At 36.2% G+C, this 17,100-nt stretch overlaps 1 protein-coding gene across 11 annotated transcripts in view; it reads left to right on the forward strand.

Annotated features, from left to right (window-relative positions):
• Nucleotides 1-17,100, forward strand: part of Cdk19 (cyclin dependent kinase 19) — a 175,572-nt gene that overhangs the window by 56,720 nt on the left and 101,752 nt on the right. For all 11 annotated transcript variants that reach the window (XM_063253903.1, XM_063253907.1, XM_003466444.5 and 8 more), the window contains one exon: nt 808-883. In XM_063253903.1, coding sequence (XP_063109973.1) covers nt 808-883 — 76 coding nt within the window. The remainder of the gene's footprint in view (nt 1-807; nt 884-17,100) is intronic.

The raw sequence follows: 17,100 nt of genomic DNA on the forward strand, positions 1-17,100 counted from the left end.
GATTATGCCCCTCTTATCAGAATAGCCCTCAATATGGCTCACAGTTACAATGTTTCATCTAGATCCTTCATGTGGCTGGTTCTGTCAGTGCCCTAAGAATACTTGATGTGCTTTACTAGCCTCTCACTTGATACTATCAAACTACCAGTCTTCTCTTAGTTAAACACTCTGATACTGTAGCAATTTCTCTAATTTGTTTCCATTTGCAAAAATCTGCTGTAACTACTGGATTTCTCCAAGGATTTCCTGAGAATGAGATGTTGTTGATTAAGTTTTGTAATACTTGATTTTAGCGAGAGTCATGGAGCTTTGGAGTATTTCTTACCTAGGTGAGAATTAGTATTTTCCAGTGGGTTCTCCTTCCTGTGAGTGCTTCTTATATTATATTACTTTAAGTGACTAAAAGAGTTTATATGTTTCAGTAGTGAGTGTTTATAGCAGGATGCTTTCATAGACTTAGGATAATTAAGGCAGAATTGGAATTAATCTTGCAATATGTTTCAGCTTTTATTTATACTTGTTTACTCATTAAAACTAGAGCTATGTTTAGTATCTTACTCTGTTCAATTTTGAATTTTGTGTTTTGGCTCTGTCTTGTGTTTTTATAGTGACATGAATTTCTTTTGATATTTCATATTTGTATAACAAATATTTCAGGATATTTCAGAAATATTAAGCAATGCATGGCATAGTGTTTATGTATCATTGAGAATAGTGCATCCCCATATATTCCCATAATATTCCCATTTGTAATGTTGAATTGAAAGTAATATATGGAAAGGTAAATTGTTTTTTGTTCATTTGCAGAAAAGATGAAAAGGAATATGCATTGAAGCAAATTGAAGGCACAGGAATATCCATGTCAGCTTGTAGAGAGATTGCAGTAAGTGGATACAAATAGTTACTTATTTTGTTATTGATATTGGGGGATGATTCATTTCAATATGAGTTTTATTAATGTATACAACACATGGTTATTTCACAGGTGTTAATTAGTTTAAGGGTATTTTATTTAAGATGAGAAAGTCTGCTTTTTTTTTTTTTAACCTAAAAGTCATTTTTGGTCTTTCTTTTCTCCTCTCTGATGGTCCTGGGGATCCAACTCAGGTGTTCTGCCACTGAGTTACATCCACAGCCCTTTTAAAATTAATTTGGGATAAGTCTTACTAAGTTGATCAGGTGGGATTTGAACTTTCAATCCTCTTGCCTCAGGCTCCATGCACCATTACACTTGACTGAACATTCTCAAAATGATATTTAGGATTTTTAATTTTTGAGTTACTGAACTAATTGAAATTACTATGGAGTATGATTATTTTAGTTAATTGAATAAAATTCTTGCAATTATAAGACATTCTTTATAAAGAAAAGGACTATATGTATGTATATATGTATGTGTGTGTGTGTATATATATATATATATATTCTCTTATTATTATTTTTTGGTCTTTTTTTGGGACAGGGTCTCACTAGGCAGATCAGGCTGGCCTTGAACTCACTTTGTAGCCTGGGCTGGCATCAAACTTGCATGATCCTCCTGCCTCAGCCTCCCAAGTGTTAGGGGGACCATATTATGAAGTCTTATGCCTTTAACGTTTTCCTCAACTATGTAATTTAGTGATGGATTTTATTAGTTGCCAAAAAAAAAAATCCATTGTAATAATAGGCTATCCCTTAGTGAAATAGTTTTTTGTCTTAATGTGCGTTATCCATATAATTAAGAAGAAGTGATTATACATAAGAATATCTAACATTTACTGAAGGTGTACTCGATAAGTTTACCAAGTGTTTTCAAGTATTAATTCATTTTATTTTCACAATTCTGTGAAATAAATACTTTTAGTATACCCATTTTATAGATCAGAAAACAGGCAAGACCATAACTATGGCTTAGAAGTCTTACTATTATATTACTTTATTTTAGTTTTTGATAAGTTTACTAATTAGGACTTTATTAGACTTGTGTTCCTAAATTGTGAAATATTTAAGTGATCATTAAATAGCTGTTTTTTCATTGTCCATATTCATTAGGTATTTCTGTTCTAATTTTATAATTATTGTGTATTGTTTTATGTTTTTAGTCTACTCACATGGAAGCAACCATTCATCACCTTTTTGTAAAAACAGTATTGGAAATTGAACCCGGGGCCTTTTCATTAAGCAAGATCCTCAGCTCTTTTTCTGTTTTTTACCTTTGAGATAAAGTTTTGCTAAGTTGCTAAATTGCCCAGGCTAGGCTCAAACTTTTGATCCTTCTGCCTCAGTTCCTCAGAATGCCAGGATTACAGGTGTGTACCATGCCTGGCTCTGCTCTTCTTTGTCATGAGAAAAAGTGCAGAGAACACACACAGCAGTAAATCTGTTTACAGACTCAGATGTCTCGTTGGCTATGTTAGTGAGGAGTCTGTGTCCTTATCTGTCACATAAGGGAGCTATGAGGTCCCTTCTAGTCATAAATCTTTATTTCCAGATGGGACTTTTTTCGTGATTGTGCACACTTGAAAGAGCTGGGATCCTGTCCTTTTTTTATTTTTTCCTCTTCATTTCATTGTATAGTACATAGTACATAGAAAGTTTACTGTAATTGTTTCTTGAATAAATAAATGAACAAAATTTTAAAAATTCTTACTAGTTGTTGTGGTGATTCTAGGTTTGCTTTAGAATATAAATGTATTATTGGATAATTTTCATTTTGGTACTCACCCATTAATTACAAAGTGGTGTTTATAAACCCTGCCAGAATAGCATTCAATCAATGGTTTGTCACTCCTTAAGATTCTTACACATTATCATACTAACCATTATAACTATCACTGGTATTTTTTAAGTCTGTTTCATCCTTTGGGGGATTGAGCCAGGAACTTCACACTGAGCCTTTCCCCAGACCCCTTATTGTTTCTCATTTTGAGACAGGATCTTGGTAAGGTGTTAAGTTTCAAAGGCTTGATTTGAAATTATGGTCCTCTTGCCTCCACCTCCCAGACACTGGTGTTACAGGCATGCACCACTGCACCCAGCATATTCTTTAATCTTAGTGATAGCGTCTTTCTCAAAGATGTTTGGTGTGGGTGCACTGAACTCATTTTGCTCTGTTATTTTCTCCTGTATCTTGTTTCATCCTCTCCATTGTCCTCCCCCAGGCACTCCGTTTTGCAGCTCTTCTGAGGACTCTGATTACTTATGGGTTAGACCTCATCAGTTGATGTTTAATGCCTCTTTTCAGTTTCCTTTTTCCTCTGAGGAGCTAAGATTTGCACAAGGGACCTTAGCATTTCCCTTCTGTCAGAGAACAGTGCTCCAGTTTTGGCTCAATGCGAAATAGCAGACAGTATTTGCTCTTACAGTGCTGTGCCCATAGAGGGATTGGAGAGGATATAGCAAGGTCACTATGGTTTTGTGGTGGTTTTTTAAAAATTTTATTTAAGGAGAAAAAGAAAAAGAAAAAAGAAAACAGAAAAAGGGTACAAGTAATACAGAATTTCAAAAAAAATAAACAGTAAGAAAAAACTAGTTAATAGATTACATATTGTCATCTTAGAAATAGTTGTTCAAGTTACAAAGTTAAACCATATAAATTGGACTTTCAAACAGTGAGGCTGCAAACAGTTCTGTTCAATGATCCAACAAAAACTCAGTAATATGGTTATCTACCTTATACGCTTAAATATACATGCAGTTAGTTATATAGAGCACTTTCTTTTCCTCTCTTTTTTACAATGACAATTACACATTTTGGGTTTTATTACTCCCACAGTTCTTATTACTTTTTTTTGAAGAGAATAAAACCAAATGTGACATAACAAAACAGAGTCAGTCAAATCAAAAGGATGGACGTAGTACATAATGTAAAAACAAAATACAAGGTGATCAACAGTGGTTACTATAATGCCTCTTGCTATCTTAAAAAGAATTGCCTATATCATCAGTTATAATAAAATTGAACAAAACAGTAAAGAAAAAACCAATAAAACCAAAACATTGGAGACCTTACAGGACTTCAAGATAATAGTCAAAGCAGAATGGGCATCATAGTGAATCCACTGTGTTCATAGTTGTTGTCTATACTCTTAAACTTGGTACTACCAAGCATAACAGAATAGAGGAAAATCAGTCAAAACAAGATGATGAGAGAAATACAGGGTTTCAAATCAAGTTAATAGGAAATCAAAGTGGGTTACTATAATATATCCTGCTATTTTTTATTGATTTCCCCTTAATTAAAAATTAAAAAATAAATAAAAAGGAGATTGAGATAAAAGAGGACAGAACAACAAAAAGCACAGGTCGGAACATAACCATTTAAGCAAAATAGCGTTTCACCACAAGATATCCCGATATAAAAGTAGTTACTATAGTGTCTCTTTCCTTGAAATCTTTGCATATAACTTCGAATACTGTAGCATCAAACAAATCAAGACAATGTAAAACCACTCGAGAATGACAATATTACAGAGTATTTAGAACCAACTAACAAAATGAACAATGGTTTCTGTATTATCTCCTTGTCTATAAAAGTTTTTGTTTATATTATCACATACAATAAAATCCAGTAAGATACAACATGTTAAGACATAGACACAGAAGAACAAAAGCTTGATGGGACTTCAAAACAAGATATTAAATTAGCACTACCTATTACGATGACTTGTTTTCTCCAAAATAGCTGTTCATACCATCCAGCCTTCTCTGCCTCATTTCTGTTGAGCTATTTCTGTCATTAGTTGTCAGATTATCTTCATTTCACTTTCTGCTCCATTCATTGTGGCATCTCTGCCACTGTTTCTGGAATCTTGGTATTTTTTTCTTTTAGATTGTCCTGCAATATTCTCTGTGAGTTGAATTGGTGGTTGCAAATTCCCCTAGTTCCTCTTTATCCTGGAAGCACCTTGTTTCTCCATTAATTTCTAGGGAGAGTTGTGTAGAATATATCAGTCATGGCTGGAGGTTATTGTCTTTCAAAACTTGAATTATTTCCCCCCACACTCTTCGTGATTTGATGGTTTGTGCTGAGAAGTCTGCTGTAATTCTGATGGGTGTTCCCTTGTAAGTGACTTGTTTCTTGTCTCTGACAGGTTTTAATATTCTGTTCTTATATTGGATCTCTGGAATTTTGATTATTATATGCCTGGGTGTAGCTCTGTTTGGTTTGTAGGTTGCTTGGGTCCTGTATGCCTCATACATCTGAGTATCTTTACCTTTTCCCATATTAGGGAAATTCTTCTTGATTATTTCTGTGAATAGCCTTTGCAGTTCATTTGTTTGTATTCCTGCTTCTTCCTTTACATTCTTAATTCTTAAGTTATAGATCCTCTTATCATCTTGTAGCCTTTGTATTGTTACTGTTTGTTTCCTTGTTATTTTTAAGAAGTTTTTCCTTTCATTCTCCCACATTACAGATCTGTCCTCCAGTTCAGATAATCTATCCTTAGTTTCTTTCAAGCTGTTATGCCAGCTTTTAATTGAGTTTTTAGTTTCCTGGTAATCTCTTTGAACCTGCTTCATGTATTCTACGTTTTCTCTATTTTCTCCATCAAACAATTCTCCCCTTTGTTTCTGTTCTTCCATTCCACCATTTGTTTTTTCTTGTGAGGTGCTTAGCATTTCTTTAACTGTTCTACTTATATCTTGCTTTACTTGGTTAAATACTTCACTTTTGAACTCATCTATGAGGTCTCAGAGATATCACTTTATGTCTATTGGTGCCATGCCTGATATTGCATGTTTTCTGTCCTCATTCTCCTTTGCATTTACCTTTCCTGGATCAGTGCTCTCAGGATTGGGGACTGAGGACCCTTTCTTGTTGCTCCCTCTTCCTATGCCTTTTGTTCGTTCCATACAAGCGTATATGTAGGAGGCTCATTTTATTTCTTGTCAGTTACAGTTTGTTTGAATAGCACTGGCTAGGTGTTCCCGCCCACTGCAGTGTACTAGGGAGACACAGACCTGGGCAACCTATGCTGGGCCCGCCTCTCCAGGTCATTCAATCTGCTGAAAGCTTCACTGCATTAGGGTGCACTGCCAGCCACAGGGACCTGGTTTGGGCTTGCCTACTGCGTCTTAGTCCACGGCATCACCCAAGTCAAGCGCTCCCTACCAGTCCTGCTTGAGAGGGGAATATGTGACTGAAGTCACTGCAGCATCCTGTTCCAGCTAGTCTGCCCGGTCCCAGAATGTCCTCTGTTGGAGCCTCCTAGTGTATGGATGGGTCCCTGTTCCTCTCACTCACTGCAGGTCGATGCAGGCCTCTCCGCCAGCTCTGTTCTCAGTTCGGTTTGCCGATTCCCACTCTCAGAGCTTTCGCATCTCTATCCCTTCTGTGCCGATTCAGATGCAGCAGTGGCGGCAGGAAATTCAAGCCGTGGTTTCCAGAGGTGCGAGTTCCAGCTTCAGCACTGAGACTTTAGCTGTTCCAGTCATAGCACTGGGATTGTATTTCCAGTTGGTTTCTCTCAGCTTAGTTTGTTCCTGGGTCAGCAGGGTATATCTCCCCCTACTTAGGACTCCCCACACCGCACCATTCCTGGAATCTAAGCTGGCTATCTCACAGAGCCTCTGTAGCTGCTGTTATCTATCTGCCATGTTGTCCCAGAAGTCTGTTGTTTTGTTTTTTTGAGACGCGATCTTAGGCTGGTCTTGAATTCAGTATGTAGTCTAGGCTGGCCTCAAACTCAGCAGCCTTCTGCCTCAGCATCCCAAGTACTGGGATTTACAGGTGTGTTCCACCATGCCTGGCTTCAGCTCTCAATCTTGAGAATCTTTTGTGCATGAGTTTTTTTTTTTTTTATTTTTTATGGTGATTACAAAGATTCTCTTATTGTCTGTCTTTGAAAGATTGAGTTTGACATGTCTAGGTGTAGATCTGTTAAGTTTCCTTAAGTGGCATTTCTTGAGCTTTGAGGATGTAAGGATTAATGTTCTTCACCATATTTGAGAAACTTCCCTCCCTTTCTTCCTCTTCCTTTTCCTTCCCTTCCCTTCCCTTCCGGAACTCCTCCTTCCTTCTCTCATTTCCCCTTTTTCATCTCTTGTCTCTGTCTCTGTCAGTACTAGAGATTGAATCCTGGGCCTTCATACTGAGCTACTCAGGCCTTTTAAAATTTAATTTTAAATTTGGAGACAGAATGTTGCTAAGTTGTGAAACTGCCTAGAGTAGGCTCATACTTGCAATTCCCTCAGCCCTGCCTCAGCCTCCCTGAGCTTGGAGTACATTACAGGATGAGCCATTAGGTCAGCTGTGAAGGGTGTGTTTCTGCCTGTTCTGTCTGGAGGCTAGAAAGTGTAATATGAAGGAACTGATGGATTCTGTGCCTGGTAATGGCTTGCTTCTTGCTTCATACATGGTGGCCATCTTCTTTTGTGTCTTCATACTCTGGAAAGGATAAGGTATTTCCGTGGAGTTTTGTGTAAGGGAACTGATCCTGTTCATGAAGAGCCGCATGACCTGATGATCTCCCAGAGACCTCACCGCCTAATATCACTCTGGATGTTTAGATTTTAAAATATGAATTGAGATGGAAGAGAAGGAACATAGATGGTCATAGAGAACAGAGAAATACAAAAAATGCTGCTGCTTGATAGAATGCTGTCTTCTTCAGCCCTGGCTTGCTTGCTAAGAAACACTGGTACCTTCTTAACCTCTTCTTCGTGCTTTCCAAATGCACGTTTCCTCCAGCATCCCGTGATGCTCCGTGGGAGCTGTGGACCAGCTGTAATGGACTGTCACTTGCACTTTACCATTTTCCTATGTTGCACCATACTGCCATAGCAGACTGCTGTGTAAATTTTAGTGAAATCTTTTTAAGTTTCTTCTTAAAAGAAATAAACTTTTTAAAAAATGTATGAAATGAAATTAATGGGTTTTTTTTTTTTTTACTCCCCCAAACTAGGAATTGAACTTGGGACTTCATGCATGTTAGGCAAGCATTTTACCACTGAGGCAGCATTCCCAGCGTGAAGTGAAATTGATAGATTATATTTGCTAAGGATTTAAGAACTTTAAAATATCTGTGAATGAACCTGTAATTTTCCTTTATTCTAGTCAGCCTTGGAAGTTAAATTTTGTACATTAAAAATAGAGAAGTAGGCTCTTTAGTTTCATTAAAATTATTTCATTGTATTTTAATTGTTTTTCTGTCTTTCTTGGGAAATAAATTTGTCCTAAGTATGTTCAACTTTATGAAACTATAGATTTATGTACATAGATCTGTAATTTAAGTATTTTATTACTAGGAGAGGAAAGCTAGGTGTGGTGCATACGTACTTGTTTCTAGTAGCTCTCAGTAGTGCCACAAAATTAGTATCTCATCAGTACTAGTGGATTAATCCACTATCTACTTTGGTAAAATAAATCATACTCCCAGTGACTTTTATAATAAATGAAATCTTGGTAGAGTTAAGCATATAGAGTTTGTTGATTTTGTAAGACAGCCTAGGTTGGCTCTGGAGTCTCCTGATGAAATAAGAAATGTGGACGTAGTTACCTGTATGTAGCAGGGCTTGTGTTACACCAGCATGGACCCTTACATCAGTGGAGGACTGTTTCCCTCTCTGGGTAGCCTGGATAGCAGTGCACTCTGTCTGGAACCTAGTTGTTAATCCTACTGCATCACTTGTGGATTCATATTTCTAAATTTAGAGATATTTCTGAGGCCAAATTAATAGAAAATGATGAATTGGATATGGACCATGATGGGGAGAAAAGTGGAAAGATTTGTAGATTTCTTTGACTTGGGCAGCCAGTTGAATAGATGCTAATGACTTTTTGAGAGAGGAATTATAGAAGAGAACTAGTTTGGAATGGGGAGACAGGATTATACTTTAGGACACAATGCCTTTGAAATTTCTAAGAGGCATCGAGAAGGTAGGAAGAAAGGAAAGCAGTGATCTCAAACTGAAAATAATAATTGTATGAGTAACATATATGTCTAGTTGCTTCAAGACACTTCTATACTGATAGAGAAAGTAAGCCACACTTTCAAGTATAATCCGTTCTACAAGGGTATGAATGCCTTCTGAGAGAATACTTTTTTTTGGTACTGGGGATTGAACTCCCCTCATGCTTATCTGGTGGGCACTGTGCCACTGAGCTACATCCTGGCCCATTCTGAAAGAATATTGTAAGTAAGTGGAGTGAGGCCACTTAGGACATGATAGTGTCCAAGGTTCATAGTGACACATCCCTATAATCTCAGCAGTATGGGAAGCTGAGGCAGGAGGATTACACATTAAATCCCAGCCTTCGCAACTTGTAACTTAGTGAAACCCTGCCTCAAAAATGAAAAAAATCGGGGTGGGAGTTGGGGGTAAGGATGTAGCTCAGTGTGAAGGCCATGGGTTCAATACCTAGTACCAACAAAAGTAAAAAGCTCTATAGATAGGAAATATGTAAGATGCCCCTGAAAGAATAAATAGTATGGGAGGGAGAAGAATTTAAACAGTAGACTAGAAAAAAGGCAGCGAAAGGGGGATGTGTGGTGCTGGGGGTTGAAGCTGGGATGACTGGCCAGAGTACTACATCCTGAGCCCTTGTATTTCTTACTTTGAGATTGCACTGACTTTCGACTTGCAGACCTTCTGTCTCAGCCTCTCGAGTACTGTTTGCTCTTAAAGTGGCTCCAATACTTCTCCTAAATACAGAAAAAAAAAGTATGTGAATTGCTATTGCTGCATGTTTATAACATTATTATCACGGTTGGATCTTGAATCCTAGGATTTTTTTCTCTTTGTTTGAAATTCTCCTTGTTCTTTGAAGCTACTGATGTTGAAAAGTTATATTAAAATGTTGCTCCCTTAGCAACACCCTACCAATTTCTTATGTCAAACACTGCATCTTTTAAAGGTGTGTTGAAGAAAAGTGCTTCATTTTCACTCCAACTTGTAAAATACTGAGTTTATTTATAAAATCAAACCAACAGGACATAGTTATTTTTTCAAAAGCATTGTTGAGTGGAATGTAACAAAGGATTTATTCACACTGAAGTTAAAGTGAGCTTCCTGCTGGTTTTCTTTTCTTTTCTTTTTTTTTTTTTGCTTATGTGAAAGTTTATCTTTCAGGCATATTTTACTCTACCAGTAAGCTACACCCCCAGCCCTGAACCTGTATAAAACCAGTGTGTCCCCCATCATAATTACACTGTGACAACTTAAATAAAATGTAAAATACTTCCAAATTCTCTCTCTCTCCCCCTCGTCTGTCCAGCTCCTTCCTCTCCCTCTCCCCCCCTCCCTCCCCCTCTCCCCTCTCCCTCTCCTCCTCTTCCTCTCCCGCCTCTCCTCCCTTACCCTCCTCTCCCCCTCCCCACGTCCCTCTCCCTCCCCCTCTTCCTCTCCCTCTCTCATTTATTTTGGTGCTATTGAGAACCAAACCCAGGGCATTCTCACCCAATGAACAACGTCTATACCTCTTAACGTCTTTGTTCAGGATTTATAACTCAGATTGTTTTTGGTCTACTAATTATATAAATTATATTACACATTTTATGTTATTTTTTTACAAGTTTACCAATATTTATTATACTTTAAACTTTATTTTAAAGAGGATAAAATTAAACATAAAAAAAAAAACAAAAAAAACCCCAGAAGAAAACAATGTAAGAGATGCAAATTTCAAAGCAAGACAACAGGACATCTACACTATCATATTGTCTCTTGTTTTCTTCCAAATAGTTGTCCATGTCTTCACATACAATGAATTCATACAAAATAAAATAGTATTTAAGCTTAATAGCTTAATACTAAGTTTAATACTACTGATTAAGCTTAATAGTATTAAGCTTAATCAATAGTATTAAGGATAATGAAGGCATTTTAGGTCTTCAAAACCAGACAGTAAGGAAGTCAACAATCTTTCATAATGTCTCTCATTCTCTTCAAAATAGCTGTCCATACCATCATGTATGTTGAAATTAAGCAATACAAAACAGACTAAAATCACTCTGAACAAAGAAAAATAGTATAAATAAAGTATTAATAACGAATTAATAAATAAAAGTAGTATAAATAAAGTATTCTGAATAAAAAATAATTGCTGGATTTCATAGCATGACGCTATAGAATCAGCACTGTATACCTTGGTGTCTCTTTTTCTTCAAAATAGCTGTTCATTTCATCATGCATTATATAATGCATTCTCATAAACTTTAGGAGAAGTTCTACGCGTGTATGTGTCTCTACTTTTATACCTATCCTTTCTTGTATTACAGGGAAAAAACGAAACAAAGCAAAACAAATTCCTAGAAAAACATGAAACAAAAAAGACAGATAAATAACAGTAGCAAAGAGCACAAGTCACTGACATTGTAGGCCTTCAAAACACGGTAGTAAGAGCATAACTAGGTTGTTATTTTACATAATGATCTTCAAGTGTTCCTCAGATCACCATAGAATAATATGCACAATTGTTCCGGTCATATGAATGCTAACTATTTTGTTCTGAGAACTTAATAGAATTTATAGCACAATCATCTTAGCTGTCCTAAGTGTGTTTATGTAATTTTAGATACTTTTTCTTTTCTTTTCCTTTTTCTTTCTCCTTTTTCTTAGTCAGTACCAGGGATCAAACTCATGACTGAGCACTTGAAAGGCAAGCACTTATGCCAGTGAGCTAAATTCCCAACCTCTCTCTTCGTTTTTCTTTTTCCTCATTTACCCTGAGATATTATTTTTCCCCTTTAAGCAGATTCTTATCTGTATTTATTGAGGACTTTGTATCTTATGTACTCTTACCATTTCTTACACCTGGGAGACCATATGGTATTTACACATGTGAGTTTGATTTATTTCACTTACAACCATACTTACAAGTATGGTCTCAAGTTGCATACATTTGCTTATAAATACCTCAATGTGATCATTCTTTATAGCTGAGTAGTACACCGTTGTATAAAAATACCACGTCTTTTTTATCCATTCCTCGGTTGATGGGCATTTAGGTTGTTTCCAAGATCTGGCATTACAAATTGTGCTGCTATAAACATGGGTGCACATATATCCCTGTGGTATGATGTTTTCAGTTCTTCTGGGAATATGCCTAGAAGTGGAATAGGTGGAAAAATGGGACTTCCAATCCCAGCTTTTTGAGAAATCTCCAGACTGACCTCCACAATAGTTGCGCCAGTCTACACTTCCACCAACAGTGCAGGAGAGTTCCTTTTTCCTCACAGCCTCTCCAGCATTTGTTGTTGATGGTTTTCTTGATCTTGGCCATGCTTTCAGGAGTGAGATGGAATCTCAGTGTGGTTTTAATTTGCATTTCTCTAATGACCAATGATGATGAACATTTTTTCATGTATTTATTTGCCATTTGTATTTCTTCATCTGAGAAGTGTGTATTCATCTCAGATGCCCATTTTTGGATTGGATCTTTGAATTTTGGGGCTCTGATTTTTTAAAATTCTTTATATGTTCTAGACAGAAGTCCTTTGTCTGAGGGACTGTTCACTAAGATGTTTTTCACAGTTGGTGGGTTTTCTTTTCACTATGCAAGAGATTTCTTTCGACATGCAAAAACTCTTTAATAGGACGTGATCCCAGTTATTGATTCTGTGAAGTATTTCACATGTGGTTTGATTCTTGCTCATGAATTCTATACTTACCCCTGTGTCTTCAAGATTTCTACCTACTTTCTTTTCCAACAGATTTAGTGTTTCTGTTTTAATATTTAAATCTTTGACCCATTTAGACTTTAGTACATGGTGATAGGCATGGGTCTAGTTTTAGTTTTCGGCATATGGAGGGAAAAGTTTTAAGAGACTGTTGTTCTTCCAGTGAGTATGTTTGGCTCCTTTATCAAAGATAAGGTGGTTGAGTGTGTTTGTAGTTGTAGTTGTCTCTTCTAATCTATTCCATTGATCTTCAGGTCTGTTTTTATTCCAGTACCATGCTGATCTTATTACAGTAGCTTAATAGTATAACTTGAAGTCAGGGATTGTGATGCCTCCTGCCTTGCCTTTGTTGCTTAGAATTGCCTTTGCTCTTCTAGATCTCTTCTGGTTCCAGATGAATTTTAGGAGTGATTTCTCTAGATCTGTGAGGTGTGCTACTGGTATTTTGATTGGAATTGCATTGAATCTGTATAACAGTTTTGGGAGAATGGCCATTTTCACAGTGTTTGTTCTTCTTATTCATGAACGAGGGCTGTCTTTCCATTTTCTGAGGTCCTCTTCAATTTCTTTTTTCAGGATATTATAATTTTCTCTGAGTAGATCTTTTTCTTCCTTTGTTAGATTGATTCCTAAGTATTTCTTTTTTTTTTTTTTGGATGCTATTGTGAAGGGTATGGGTTCTTTTATTTCTCTCTCAGTGATTTTGTTAGTGTATAGGAATGCTATTGATTTTTGAGTGTTGACTATTTATCCAGCTACATTACTGAATTTATTTATTATATGTAGGTGTCTTTTAATGGATTTTTGGGAATCTTCTAGGTAGAGTATCATGTCATCTTTAAATAATATATATTGGTATAATTGGTAATATATATTGGTATAATTTAACTTCTCTTTTCCTATCCTTACTCTCTCTTGTCTGATTGTTCTGGCTAGCATTTCCAGCACTATATTGAGTAGGAATTTTGAAAATGGATATCCTTGTCTTGTTCCTTATTTTAAGGTAAAGGCTTTCAGTTTTTGATCCTTTATTATGATGCTGGCTGTTGGTTTGTCATAGATGTCTTTTATCCTATTGAGGTAAAGAACATCTATTCCAGTTTTCTGTAAGGTTCTTAGCATGAATGAGTGTTGGACCTTATCAAAAGCTTTTTCTGCATCTGTAGAAATGATCAGATGGTTCTTATTTTTTATTCTATTGATATGATAGATTACATTTATTGATTTGCTTATGTTGAACCATCCCTGCATTCCTGGGATGAATCCCACTTGGTTGTGGTGTATAATCTTGTTGATGATTTGCTGCAATCTGTTTGCCAATATTTTATTGAGAACTTTTGCATATATGTTCATTAGGGAGATTGACCTTTAGTTCCCTTTTTTGGTTGGGTTTTTCTCAGGTTTTGGTGTTAGAGTAATATTTGCTTCCAGGAATGAATTAGGGAGAATTGCTTCCATTTCAATCATTGAAAAGTTTGAGGAGTGTTGGCATTAAATCTTCTTTCAGTTACTTGTAGAATTCTGCAGTGAATCCATTTGGAGCGGGGTTTTTCTTTGTTGGAAAGAATTTAATTACATTTTTAATTTCATTAATTGAAATTGGGTTATTCAGCAGTTTTACATCTTCTTGACCCAACTTTGGTAATTCATGTTTTTAGGAATCTGTCCATTTCTTCTGTGTTATCAAGCCTATGAGAGTAGAGGTTTTTGAAATAGATATTGATGATCTTCTGTATTTCCCCAGAGTTTGTAGTAATTATTGCATGAATTTATGTTTTTTCTTTCCTTTTTTAAATAAGGTTTGTTAAGGGCTTATCAATTTATTTATTCTTTCATAAAACCAACTCTTCGATTCATTGATTGTTTGTATAGTCTGTATTGCATTGATTTCTGCTCTGACCTTTACAATTTCCTCCCTTCCTTTGGCTTTGGGCTTGACTTGCTCTTCTTTTTTTAGATGTTTTGAGATCTAGTATCAGGTTGTTTGTTTCTGTATGTTCTGTTTTCAACAGATGTGGAAAGTTACTACAATAAATTTTTCTCTGAGGACTGCTTTTATTGCACCCCACAGGTTCTCATAATACGAATTTTTATTTTCATTTGCTTGTAGATACTGTTTAATTTCTTTAATTTCCTCTGTGACCCACTGATTGCTCAAGGCTGTACTATTCAATTTCCATGTGTTTCTGGTGTTTTTGCAGTTTCTTTTGTAATTAATTTCTACTTTCATGGTGCTATGATCTGGTAACATGTATCAGATAATTTCAGTTCTTTTGCATTTACTTAAGCATGTTCCGTGGGTTAGTAAGTATATGGTCTTTTTTAGAGAAGGTTCCATGTGCTGCTGAGAAGAATGTGTATTCTGATGATGTTGTTTGGTACATGATGTATACATCTACCAAGTCCATTTGTTCACAGTTGTGATTCAGTTCTGTTATTTCGTTGCTGATTTTCTGTCTGGTTGATCTGTCCCTTTGTGTCAGTGGCATGTTAAAGCCTCCTATTATAATTGTGTTATTGCTTGAGTTTTCTTTTCTGTTAATATTTGTTTTGTATAGCTGGGTGCTTCCAAATTTGGTGCATAGATATTTAAGATTGTTATCTCTTCCTCTTGAAGTTTTTCCCCTAATTAGTATGTAGTGACCTTCATTATCTCTTCAGACCATTCTTGGTTTGACGTTCACATTGTCTGTAAACAGAATAGCTACCCCTGCTTTTTTGGGGGGGGGGATCCTGTTGCATAGAGTATTGTTTTCCATCCTTTGTCCATCCTTTGTTTTCCATCCTTTGTGAGTTTCCTTTTGGGTTAGATGAGTTTCTTGTATATAGTAATGGTTGGATTTTGTTTCTTGATCCATTCTGCCAGTCTTTCTTTTAATTGGTAAGTTGAGGCCATTTATATTAATGGTTATACCTGATATATATTGGTATATTTTTGACATGTTATCTTTCTGCTGTTGATTCTTTACCTTTCCAGTCTGTCTGTCTTGCTTAGTGGTTTTTTTTCCTATGTCTTATTTAGAATATCTTTCTGTATTCTTTGCAGGGTTGGTTCGGTGATCATGAAGTTCTTCAGCTGTTCTTTGTCGTGGAAGTATCTTTATTTCTCCATCCATTTTGAAGAACGCTTTTGCAGGGTACATCAGTCTGTGTTGCAAGTCATTTTCCTTTAGGATCTGAAGTGATACGTCACTCCATGTTCTTCTTGACTTCATAGTTTATGTTGAGAAGTCCACTGTGATTCTGATAGGCTTTGCAGGTGATCTTTCTGTTCTCTCTAGCGGCTTTTAATAGTATGTTTTTATGTTGGATTTCTGGGATAGTGATTATTATATATCTGTGCATAGTTTTATTTTGGTTATGATTATTTGGAGTTCTATATGCTTCACTGATCTGTATGTCAGTTTCCATTCTCATGTTTGGGAAATTTTCAACTTTTCTGTAAATAGCCTCTTTATATCATTTGTGTTGTCACCTTCCTTTTCTTTTATACCTTCAGTCTTAGTTGTTTTTCTTTGCATCATCTTGCAGCTGTTGAATTGTTATTTCTTGATTCTTTGTTGTTTTTAAGAGATCTTCCCTTTTCTGTTTACTAGCTGTAATCTTGCCTTTGAGGCCTGAAATTCTATCTTCACGGTTTTGTCAACTTTTGATGGAATTTTTGATGTTCTGTATATCTTTTTGAATCTGCTTCATGCATTCTATTTGTTTCTTACATTGTTCATTCAAGGTTTCCATCTTTTTGTATTGTTCCTCTAATTTTTTAACTGTGTCCTCTTTAAATGTGTTCAGCATTTCTTTCATTACATTATCATTTCTTCTTTTACATGGGAAATTATATCTGGTCTGAGTTCTTTTATAGCTTCCTGGAGTTCTTTATTTCAGTTGTTATCATTTCTAGGAATTTCAGGTATATGGCTTACATTTTCTTCTGTGTCCATGTCACCTAGGCTTGCTTGGGTTAGGCTGGAAATTTGAGATTGCATTTTGTTCTTTTGTTTTGTCATTTTCTTGTATTTCTTGGTTTTGAGTGGTGTTCCAAAGCTTCCCTCATGTTCTAGGAATCACCTGGCCCACTTTTGGCTTCCTGGGACAGACTGCGGGCAACTGCTCACCTGCTTGGAGGTCACTGAGTACGGCCCCCTTGGGCCCTTCGGGGCCTCCCATGTATCCTCTGGTGATTTGGGATGCTGGGTGTGGTCTTACCAGTTGGGAGCCATGTTCCAAAGCTTCCCTATGTACTGGCATTCAACTCTCGAAGTTTACCAATATTTAGATTCTTCTCAGTATGCAGTATTTTTCTAAGAAGAATTTTAGAAGGCTTATCTGTAACTAAAAGGTTATGAATCTTGTGGGGTTTTCTCTTCTATTCCCTTTAGTTTTTTTCTTTATAAATTTGGTTTAATTTCTGTTAACTCAGACTTGAAATTTTTCAACATTCTAAAGTCTTCAACTACTTTTATATATTCTAGTTGATTATCATGCTCTTCTGTTACTA

The sequence above is a fragment of the Cavia porcellus genome, unplaced genomic scaffold (genome assembly GCF_034190915.1).
Source record: "Cavia porcellus strain 051 isolate PalLab524CR breed Dunkin Hartley unplaced genomic scaffold, mCavPor4.1 scaffold_7, whole genome shotgun sequence".
NCBI classification, from domain to species: domain Eukaryota; kingdom Metazoa; phylum Chordata; class Mammalia; order Rodentia; family Caviidae; genus Cavia; species Cavia porcellus.